This window comes from Hyperolius riggenbachi, chromosome 3 (genome assembly GCF_040937935.1).
Source record: "Hyperolius riggenbachi isolate aHypRig1 chromosome 3, aHypRig1.pri, whole genome shotgun sequence".
Classification (NCBI taxonomy): Eukaryota; Metazoa; Chordata; class Amphibia; order Anura; family Hyperoliidae; genus Hyperolius; species Hyperolius riggenbachi.
In genome coordinates this window covers 189,381,306-189,393,244 of record NC_090648.1, presented here as the reverse complement: position 1 = coordinate 189,393,244, position 11,939 = coordinate 189,381,306, and the positions used below count along the sequence as shown (strand labels likewise).

Sequence of the window (11,939 nt, the reverse complement as noted above, 5' to 3'; positions counted from 1 at the left end):
AATAGAGAATGGATTGTTTTTTCATGCCTAACAGTTACTCTTTAAGCATGACCTGAACTAGATAACAGCAATATGATCCGTGCTTAAGACTCATGGTTCAGTTAAAGTTGTTTTACAAAGGTTGGCTTTGTAAAAATAATACCTTACCTTCTGGGTACTTAAAATGTTAACACTTGTACAGTCTTTTCTCCTTCTGAACTCAACGCACTTGTTTATCTACAGCCACTAAGGGCATAGTCACCCGGGAGCATTGCCCACACATTCCTTACTGGTTAACTTGCTCCAGGCAGGATTCGACCCCTTGTCTTCCATGTCAAAAGGTGGTTTCTTTTGCCAGTACACTACCCATTTGCACTCAGGTCGTGTCTACACAATACATTACCTTAGCTGGATTCCTTTCAGGTTCATTAATTGCACAAAGGACTATGTCACAGGAGACTTGAGCCTCAGCCAAATGACCATGTTCGGTAACACCATGGGTGTCATGTTTGACACACAGGCATTAGCTGACCGCCAAAATCCATCTCATTACCCGTTTGAGGGCGGCAACTTTCCAGTAAAAGGGAGCAGCTGCCAGGCATAGGAGAAAGCATTTGCAGGGCAGAGTGGTCCACTAATCTGGTTTTAAAATTCACAGAGTTTGGAAGATAGAGGTGTGTTGTCCCTTTCTTTCCGATCTACAGAGAGAGATATCTTAATCAGAGTTGTGTCAGGTCTAATCTCCCCACCTGGCTAGAGTGGTTGCCTTATTGGTAACCCTTGTGAGTATATTTCACATGTGTTCACATAACCCCCTAGTTTACATCGCAACATAATACACTATATTGACTCTTGGTGTCTCCGTTTGTTTTCTTTTGCTGGTTTTAGAATTGTTCCAGATTCCCAAGCCTTTAAGAAATAAAAAAGGTACACAGAGACATTTGAATTTACATTTCTTGCTGGCCATGTTTTATTATTCTTAAATAGGGGAACCAATAGTACATAAATAGTATGCAAAATTCAAAGGCAAAACAAATTTCCAGAGAATTGAGATACTACATGCCATCTTCATGCAGGTTGGAAAAAATTTTTTTTTTTTTTTTGTAAAAACATACAATAAAATCAGGGGGAAAGAATTCTTACATCGACAACTCTTCAATGACAGTAATGTTGTACCATAATTATCACCATGCACGCCTTTCATAACATTGCAAAAAAGATTTTTTTTTTTTTAAATAAAAAAAAGTCTAAAAAAAAAAAAAAAGGAGTATTTAACTTTGAAGCCGTTCCTATGGTGTTCTAGAGATCGGTCAAGCACTTTGAAAATACAAATTCCTATACACAGTGAGCACTTTCCTTGAAATGAAAAAACTTGGGGAAAAGAAAAGTGAAGACAACGATAACCTGTTAATATGCAGGCTAATTTTACAATGTAAACTACAAACTTCTCCACTAGCCTTGGACAACATAAGAATCTAACTGTTAAACTCCATTGTTTTTCATTTAATAAGCTGATGCAGCTACACCGCAATGAAAGAGTTTGAGGCAGGGGACACACTTGTCTTTCAGTTTTTTGCATACATTTTCTGCACACCATGGGCTTGATTCACTATAGCATGATAACTGCCATCACAGTAGTGATCACGCCATCTGCCGCACGCAATGGTTTTCACGCAAACATTGTTACTTTGCGTGATAAGCGAATGTTTGTGCACGATAACATGTGCGTTTCACCACGTGAAACCCTTTGCATGCTGCATATCACAAGTTAGCAGTTATCACGCTATAGTGAATCGAGCCCCATTGGTGTTTGAATATAGAAAACCGTGCGCATTTTTCACAGCAACTAATGTAACTGATAGAGAAAAATTACAAAATGAGCTGAATTATCCTGCAGAATGTCAGTTTTGTTTTCCGTGCACAAAAAAAACACAACAACACATCAAGTGTGAATTAGCCCATTAACATGAATTCTCACATCAGTTTTTCCATGCAGTAGTGTGTCCTCTGCCTTAAAGTGTACCAGAGATAATGATATATTTTTTTTTTTTTAACTTACCCGGGGCTTCCTCCAGCTCCATAAGCGTGGATGCGTCCCTCGCCGTCCTCCCGCAGTCCTTCGTTTAGCAGTAATCAGCTCCAGTATTCGGCTCAGTGAAGTCAGCCGGGGTCTTCTGCACATGCTCAGAAGGTCCACGCATGCACAGAATATCCCGGTTGACAGACTAAAGCCGACTGAGCCAGTTACCGGGGCTGATTACTGCTGAATGGAGGGCAACAGGAGGACTGCGAGGGTAAGTAAAAAAAAAAGAACAAAAAAAAAAACAAAACACTTTGTAATTTGTGATCTCTGGGTCACTATAAGCTCTGTGTACTGCACATTATAATGCTCTATGTACTGCCTTTTAATTAATCAGCAAACATTAGCAGATACTTTAGAGGACGTTTTGGCATGCGTGAAATTTAACAGCTAGAGGCAAGCTGTCCATCCCTCCATCCAAACTGCTTCCAAGGCGTCAGTTTTTGAAACACACACCATATGATTTAATAAATAAAAATACTGCATATTAAACACTTCATAACATTGGATGCAGTCAAGAACATTTATAAATATTTCGGCAACTTTTTGTTGTTGAAAGAATAGTGACTACAATAATGCTGGCTTAAACAGAGTTGCGGGATGGATAGCACTATCCGTGGCGAATACACAGCCACATACTGTTACCTTGAGGTAGATAACACATGCGTACCAAAATCTGCATTCTTCAGTTGCTGCTGGTATCATGTGTTTCAAGAAATGGATATGAAAAAAAAAGCTAAACACGATGAAATATATTAAACTGACATTTTCCATGAAGGTATGTATTGTCTCACTGTGTTAACATCAAGGCAAGATAATATTCAGAAACATAGCAATTGATTTCATTTATATTTCAGTTAGTGCATATTTCCTGTCTCCATCTTTGTTGCATTATTTTGTTTTTTTTTCTTGTGTGCAAATGTCATGCCAGTTTAAAATATGTAGAAAGTAGTTTGAAAATGTAAAAACAATGGTAAACAAAAACTAAAAACTTAAATATGTACTAAAATTACAATTCAAGTAAGGAAAAAACAAAACAAAAAACAAAGATATGTAGAGGACAGAAAAATAAACACTCATGACAAAAAAAACAAAAAAAAAAAACGATGGAGAGTGTTTTAGTTCAAATGTTTCAGAATGCTGCTGTAGGTTTTGCGGGGAATTTGAGGGGAGTATTTCATTGCAGAAGGCATCAGCGTGGCTTGTACAGATTTAAGGGGAGAACCAGCCGGGTTCTGGAACTGGGGAATACCAATGCAGTCCAGATGCTTACTAAGGATGATGTCACCACTAAAATTTGGTAAGCCCACCTCGTATTCCTTGCTGTCACCCTTTCCCTCTTCTGCTACGTCAGGCTCTGTCACTTCCGTTTCTTCCTTCCTACCAAACAAGTTGTCTAGGTAACTTGTGTATGGATTTTCTTTCTCATTATGATCATCTTTCCTTACTTCGCAACAAAATTGATCAATTAGGAAACAGTCTTCACCACTTACGATTGGACTGTCCCAAGAATTTTGATTTCGGGCACCCAATTGAGCTAAATTGGCCATACTTTTCTCTTGTTTTTCCAGACTTACAGACTTGGATATCAAAGATTTTAATTCAATCTGCGTTACAGAGCTGTTCAAGTCGTTGAGCTTGTCTACACTGGAAGAATCATCCTGCAAACTTAGCTGAATGGTACCTGCTATGAATGAATCAAAGTCAAAATCTTTACGCTTTTCCCTTTCTTTCTCAACTAGCTGTTGTGATGCTTTAAGAGCTATCTGAGCCTTCACCAGACCATTTTTTTCACATTTTGATTTCCCCTTCTTATCTAACTTCTCCTTACTTTGCTCCTTCCAGTTAGAGAGATCTATGATAAGTTTTGGCTCATAATAATGATTGACCTCACTATCCCTACACACCAAGTTTTCTAGGTAGGAGGAGGACCTCATTTTGTAGTTACAGGTATGGTTGCACTCAATATCACAATATTTATTCTCATGGTGATTTGAGTGCTGCCAGGAAGGCTCAGCAGAAAAGTAATGATCAAATGCAGGATCTTCATAATACTTTTCTCGATCTCCATCCAAGTATTTGCGAGGATCCACTTGAACCTCCTCCTCATCGCTTCCATCTGAAAGGGCCCTTGGATCACGTTGAACCTCATCAGCTTCAAAATTATTATGAACAGGCCAATCATGGTCTGAATACTGGCTATCATGATATCTGTGAAAATAAAACACCATCATTTAGACCATTATAATAAATGTCAAAACTCAAAAATAAAAAAACTGCAGGAAGAGAAATGCGAAGATGGAACCACGGTATTAGGAATCTTAGCTGAGCAGCAACAACCAACATATGGGCCAGTTCTGCCCAACTTCAATAGTGGTATTTGTTCTCACAAGGATGCATCTTATTTCACAGACCATTATATTAACCCTTACAATGCCAGCTTTTTTTTTTTTTTTTTGAAAGCTACATGACAGTGCCCACTAGGTTTGAATTTTGTTCGTTAAAGTGTAACTGTCAGGCATGAAATCTAAAATCAATTCTTTATTTTTATCTGGTAAACAAGTAAGAAGGATGATAGCCAGGCAATCCAAAAGTTAAAATTCACTATTACCTTTCTTGTTGATAAATGATCATTCCCCAGTTTACCTGACTCGTATTTGGTACATTATTGTCACACAAAGGAAGTTGCAGGGCATGCTGGGTTGTCTTTTTTTCTTCTTTACTTTCCTCTCAAACAAAGAGACACTAATGGCCCGTACTCACGGGCTGCAGAAGTGGCCTGTCGCCAGCACACGTGAGCGTGCTAGCGACAGGCCGGCGACAGCTTCTCTCCAGGTCCCTCCGCGTACACACGCGGAAGAGGGACCAGCGGCGAGACGGAAGCTGTCGCCGACGTTCCTCCTCCCCCCGCCGGAAGCTTCATTCACCTCTATGGAGGTTGCTGTCGCTAGTCCGCGTACTCACGCGGACTAGCGACAGTTGCGGGGGAGGTGCGGCGGCGACTGTCGCCATGCGATTGAAACTTTCAATCGCATGGCGACAAGAGCGGCGGGCGACAGTTCGGGGTGCGCGCGCGTGCGACGGCCCATACTCACGGGCGACCTGTCGCCGCAACACGCGCGCGCCACGTGTTGAGGCGACAAAAGTCCCTCGTGAGTATGGGCCATAACATGAAAAAGTTCCCCTGGGGGGGTACTCACCTCGGGAGGGGGGGGGGAAGCCTCAGGGTCCCAATGAGGCTTCCCACGCCGTCCTCTGTCCCACGGGGGTCTAGCTGCAGCTCTCCGAACAGTGGCCTGACAAATCCGTCAGCTTGTTCAATATTTACCTTTCCAGGCTTCAGCGGGGGCGCTGCTGTGGCTTTTGGCTCTGAAGCAGACGGAAATACCCGATCTCAGTCGGGTCAGCTCTACTGCGCAGGGGCCGGAGACTTGCACCTGAGCAGTAGAGCAGACCTGACAGCAATTGGGTATTCCCGCCTATTTAGGCGCCGAGAGCCGCCACAGCGTCTGCGCAGGAGCCGGGAAGGCTGTTCGGAGGGCTGCAGCGAGACTCCCAAAGGACGGAGGACAGCGTGGGAAGCCTCACTGGGACCCTGAGGCTTCCCCCTCCCGAGGCGAGTACCCCCCCCCAGGGGAACTTACAGGTTTTCTTTAACTAATGCAGCCTGATTGGTTGAAGCCTCTGTCCCTTCTATTTTCCCCTTCCACACCTCTGTTCCTCTCTGATTGGCCAGTATTTCTCATGTTGAGACAACGCACTTTCTATTGCAGAGCTGCGTTGGGGTGCCTGAAGACTGGGAGAAGGGCGAGCAATGCATACACAATCGGGCAGAGGAGAGGAAGGGAGGAAATGACATCAGGATTGGCTTCAAGATGGACACCATTAAAATTGAGAATCTTAAGGAGGATTTTCTCTCTTTACTATAGAAAACCACTAAAATCAAAACGTGGACACTGCAATACATATGTGATGTAAGTAGAGCAAGTATTTATCTACTTATATATGTGGGTTTTTTTCTGAGATAGTATGGCTGACAGCTCCTCTTTGACAAACAAAGCTACATGTATGTATGTCTTGCCCAAATCTACATGTATTCAAGTTCACATTAGTCAGAGATTTGTCACTGAAATGCAAATAAAAATTTGAGAGGATTGAGAATAATGCCAATGAGGATACCAAATTATGGTAATTATGAAAACCTATTACTAAATGTAAATGGACTAATCAAATCTTGCAGTGAAAGCATTTGATTGGTCCATTTTCAAGCTGCATACATTTGCATAATTCTACATCAACTAAGAATTATCTACATATTTAAAGTCACGCAGAAAGTTGCAACTGAGCCAAAACTTTGTACTAAATGCCTTTAGGAGGTCTGTGGCACAGGAATATGGGGCAGCAAAAACAGACGTCCATGGCTATAGGTTTAGATGTCCATGGTGAATGAATGGATTTAGTGATTGCCAGGGGCAACCACCTTTCGGCACCAGCAGTATAAGAACTGCACTAAGTAGCCTGACATTCTCACAGCTGCAGCAGATAACGAGGAGGACTACAGACACCTCAAACAGTTAGGGCTCAAACCCACTAGTAGCCTTTTCTAAGCGCTAATGATTTGAAAAGCTCTTGCTAATTCAATGCTATAGGGGATTTTGATAAAATCACATCGCTCAAGTGGGATCACAACCACAGCATTACATTAGCAAGAGCTTTTCAAATCACAAGAGCTTAGAAAAGGCTTAGTAACGTACTGCTAGTGGGTTCCAGGCCTTAAGGGAATTTATTTTGCTTCAACAGGAATACAGGTGCATAAATTTGCAAACTTCTTTACATCAAAGCAAAGCACGAATCTGGGCATTGCATTACAATCATCAGTCAGTATGGAAGTGAAAACACCTAGACATCCTCAGCAGTCTAAGTGTTAAATTCTGCAGCTCTGTTAATCGAAATAATTTAGCAAAAGCTGCTGCAGCACTTTATGGATCGCTTTCTTCACAGAAAGGGCTGGTTCACACTAAAAGCTTTTTTAGTGCTAGTGCTTTGAAAACCTCTTGCTAATGCAATGCTGCGGGAGGTTTTACAAAATCACATCGCTCCAGTGAGAACACACACACACATAGAATTACATTAGCAAGAGCTTTTAAAATTGCAAGTGCTTAGAAAAGTGCGTGCAGTGTGAACCAGCCCTAACTATCTTTTCTGCTCACTCTCTACCTCCCAGGCAGTCTGAAACCATGTATCCTTATTGGCTATAAGTCAGCAGAGGGGCATGGCTTGAGCTAACTCAGCAGTCACTCCCTCCACCACGTACCCAAGTAACAAAAAAACCCACTGGAACTGAGCAGGCAGCTGTAGGTCTCTGAGGAGATGAACTGGTGCAGCAGGTACAAAGAAACTGTGCCTGACCTGGTGCTTTACATGTGATGCATCACAACCTGGTTATTTTTTCACAGTAAATAGAGTCATTTACAGACGAGTGTTCTTTGAATGGAATTTAAAGGATACCCGAAGGGACATGTGACAGGATGAGATAGACATATGTACAGTGTCTAGCACACAAATAACTATGCTGTGTTCCTTTTTCCTCTCTGCCTGAAAGAGTTAAATATCAGGTATGTAAGTGGCTGACTCGGTCCTGACTCAGACAGGAAGTGACTACAGTGTGACCCTCACTGATAAGAAATTCCAAATATAAAACACTTTCCTAGCAGAAAACGGCTTCTGAGAGCAAGAAAGAGGTACACATGGGAATTTCTTATCAGTGAGGGTCACACTGTAGTCACTTTCTGTCAGTCAGGACTGAGTCATCCACTTACATACCTGATATTTAACTCTTTCAGGCAGAGAAAGAAAAAAAAAAAAAAAAGGAACATAGCATAGTTATTTGTGTGCTAGGCACTGTACATACACATGTCTATTTCATCATGTCACATATCAGTTCGGGTATCCTTGAATGATAAACAATGGAATGGTTTGAGTTTTTCAATAATCTGCTGTATCACAGTGGTTCTCAGACTCATACAGCGGGTCAACTTAAATTACACCAAAGAACCAAAAGCACAGCCTAAACCAGCTAGTCCAGACTCTAAAATTGCTACAAAGCAATGGTTCTGAATTCATGCATGGCACAAGGAGCCTGGCTGTGAACAAGCACATCCGGACTGGGCATGCACAAGTAAGGTCCGCGCATGTTCAGTAGAGGGAAGTGCTTGTACAGGAAACAAACAGGGATCAGCACTTTGTTCAACTGAATATGCCTGGACCGTACTAGTGCATGCCCAGTGCAGATGGGCTCATCCAAAGCCAGAAGATAAAGAGTGGCCCAGCACTGGAATGGTGGGCTATAAGAGGTTCCGGGAAGCCTCTAGACTGAGGCTTCCCAATACCGAAGTATCTTATTTTTAATACAGACGCATTATAATGGGCACAGAAAACATGAAAATATTTTAGTGCCATTACCTTTCCCAGTTGTCGACATGGCTGTGGTTATCCTCCATCAATAATATATCATCTACTTCATCTTCAATGTGAAAAGGATGGTTTGAGATTGGCTCATCCAAAGGGAATGAGTAGATACTCATATAAGGGTGAGACAAAGCTTCTTCTGCCGTTAATCGGTCCATAGGACTAAATGTCAAAATTTGCCCAAGGAAATCTAGTGCTATTAAGGGATAAAGAAACAGTCAATTTGTTGGAACTTAGATGAAAAGTTAAATTAACAAACACAAGGAATGAATGACTAATCACGTAGAAAGCTTACCCTCAGGACTGATCTCTGGAAGTAGCTGTGTTAAAGGAGTATGTGGCTCAGACATATCGTTTTTGATAAAAACTGGGATTACATTAAGAAGCTCTTGTCTGTCTTCTTCATGAACAACGGGGATGGACTCCAGAATTAGCTGCATCTGCTCAAGTTCATGTGCACCTTAAAAAAACAAAAAACAATGCATATTTTTACATACACTGTCAAGATCATCTTAGCAACGCTGGACTGACTATCGTTTACTGTCAGTGTCTCTGAAATGTCATCACGAAGACTGAGCTTGAAGCACACCATTATAAAAGCATTTCACCACTGAGGTTATGCAGAATATAATAAGAGGTTAAAAAGGACTTGTGATGACTCAGAACACCCATTTTTTTTACATTGGATTATCCTGGTTTCAGCAACAGAAATGCTTTTTGTAATTATATATTGCTGTGTATTGGCATATAACACCACCCTCAGTGAAAGCACTGTGGGAAATCAACTGATGTTCCTGCTCACTACACACAAGGATGGGGGGTGGGGGTGTTTGGGAAGGGGTAGTGGTGTCGGAATCATCCTATAGTGATTTCAACTTGCCTGAAGATAAGATGCTGCCATCACTGATACATTTAAGAATGTAATCAGGGAGGCAAGATTTCACAGTGGGCAAACATACTAATTTTGCAATCGACGTAAAAAAATAAAAATGTATTTTTAAGTTATAAATTGGTAAAGTTCCTCTAGGTGTGTGGCATTTTAAAGGTGATATAATTAGGACCCTCTGTCCATGCACTCAAAGTGCATCATCACTAAAATCCAAATAAAAAAAAAGGGAAAGTCCCAATGTGCATATTAATTAGTAAGAAGAACTTTAATTACTGTGAAATTCCAGTGTATTATTCCCCAGCTCTAGCAAACATGTTGCTATGGTATTTCATTTAAACGTTTGGCATTATCTGCAGCATATGACTGCGTAACAAAACCACTGCAAGTCTTGCAAGGGTATATTAGGCCATTACCTCAACACAAAACCTACTCAGTGGCAGGTAGGTTAAATAAAGCCATCCTGTCTAGAAAACTGACCAGGTGGAGCATCCACTAACCTGCAAAAAGAGTTTTTCCAGTCAGCATTTCAGCAAAGATGCACCCAGCTGCCCACATGTCAATAGCCTTAGTGTAGTTATTTGGTGAAAGTAAAAGGCGTGGGGATCTGTACCATTTGGTGACAAGTCCTTCAGACAGATGTCCCTGGGGAGAGGGAAACAAACATTACTTTGTGACACACCTGCAAAACATACATACACAGAAAATGTTGGCTCTCAACCAACATTCAGAGAAACGAAGAGGAAAAAAAAAATAAAAATAAAAAAAAGGATGAAACCAGAGTTACATCTACTTAAACTATAATCAGTCTTCAAGTTGGGCGTTTCTAAAACATGCTTTACAAAATCTTAATATTGCAATTTACTCATCTGGAGCAGGCATGAATGCAGTCACGTATACATGTAATAAAGGCAACGGGAAATTTGGGTGCAGGGCAAAGCCAAAAAATGGCTCACCCTGCTTTTGCAAAAGTCCCAGCCGTGTTAATTGCTATTCCCCCACCAGGCCGCCGTGGACTCCGGGGTAAAACATAATTCAGCTACCAACTATTGCTAGTGGTCAAATTATGCTGTTTTTTATAGTAATTTGGAATGTGTTTTGATGATGCCCAAATTACTGTCTGAGCAACGCTATAACTGCAATTCCCATTACGCCCTAGGGTGGCACATGGTGCGCCCAAATTTCTTGCATCGTTTTTTCGGTCTGTCACACCTGAGAACACTATAAACTGCAGTTTCCATGTCAATGGCTGACTTATGATGCCAGCAGTACAGGATGACACAGCCATAGAGTATGGACCTTTCAAAACAATGCTGCATGCACGATCCCAGTATTGCTAGCCTCACGAGAATACCTAAAAGCACACTTGACTCGAGGCAAAGCACCCCAAGGTAAACGCACAAAATACATCCTGTGGAGCTGTAGAGAGTAATACAGAATTCTGTGGAGCCAGCATGAATATACCTCTGTGCTTACCCTAGGTAGACTTGCCTGGGTCAGGTATACTGTTAAAGAATATTTTGTTAAAAAAAGGACAGCATTCATATTGCATGTTGTGCTGATAAACCATGTTGTACTGTCAATATGAATGTCTGTTTACCAATGAGTTAAGCATTGGGCACACTGCTACTGAAAAACTGGTACCCATTATCTGGCCAATCTTCAGGTAGGGCACTCATTATGAAATGTAAATACACGGTCAAACCAGTAAGTACCATCATTTTTACCAAAGGTGAATCTGAATAAAACGTACAAGAGACAAAGGCTCATCTCCCAGGCATTCAAAACATTAGCTGTGTCCTTAAACAACAACTTATGTTACAGCACAAATCCCTACTGAGAGAAAACAGAAATTATGGTGCATAACAGAATGTGCACAGCTCATAATAAATCTCCAAAGTCTCATTTGTTTAGAATTTATTCATGGACTGCTTTATTTTAATCAGTGAGAACTGCACACATCGTGAGAGGTCTATTCATTTCATTATATCTTCTGTATGGTAGGGGAATGCTCAAAAAGAGAAATCAATGCACTCGGCAATTTGATTACAGCATCTAGAGCAGTAGCTTCTTTGCTCCCAGATTCCACTATGTAAATTAGGGTGGAGCAAACTGAACACAATTAGGTGGTACAGATTAGCAGATCTGAGGTGAAATCAAAAGTTGAAGATTAGATCAATAAGATGCTAATAATTCCAAATTGATGCAGCCTAAAAACAGCACAATCAAATACCTGCTGGACCAGCCATTTTCAAGCTGCATAGGTTTGCCTAAAATAATTAAGATTTCAATGGCCATCCATACTCTAGATACAGAAGTGTCTTTCACATTTGTAGGAGCTATGAGCGTTACACACTGGTGAACACAGATGTCTGTCTCATAACTCTGGTACAAGGTGTTAATCCAGGTTAATGAGGAAAAAAAAAGATTTACTGTATATCTCTCTTTATCTATCTCAAAGATATGTGTATATGAGATAGAAAATGTGTATACCCAGCTTCAGGTAAACTGAGGCACTCAGCGATG

At 41.1% G+C, this 11,939-nt stretch overlaps 1 protein-coding gene across 4 annotated transcripts in view; it reads right to left on the bottom strand.

The window, feature by feature from the left end:
• Positions 1-925: 925 nt before the first annotated feature.
• MAPK6 (mitogen-activated protein kinase 6) overlaps positions 926-11,939 on the bottom strand; it is a 75,506-nt gene continuing 64,492 nt past the window's right edge. For 3 of the 4 annotated variants that reach the window (XM_068275454.1, XM_068275453.1, XM_068275452.1), the window contains exons 3-6: positions 9,914-10,058; positions 8,823-8,987; positions 8,522-8,723; positions 926-4,270 (exon numbers count right to left, since the gene is read on the bottom strand). In XM_068275454.1, coding sequence (XP_068131555.1) covers positions 3,178-4,270; positions 8,522-8,723; positions 8,823-8,987; positions 9,914-10,058 — 1,605 coding nt within the window. In that variant the 3' untranslated portion in view covers positions 926-3,177. Of the gene's footprint in view, positions 4,271-8,521; positions 8,724-8,822; positions 8,988-9,908; positions 10,059-11,939 lie in introns of those variants that run through there. The other variant, XM_068275456.1, reaches the window with a different exon arrangement.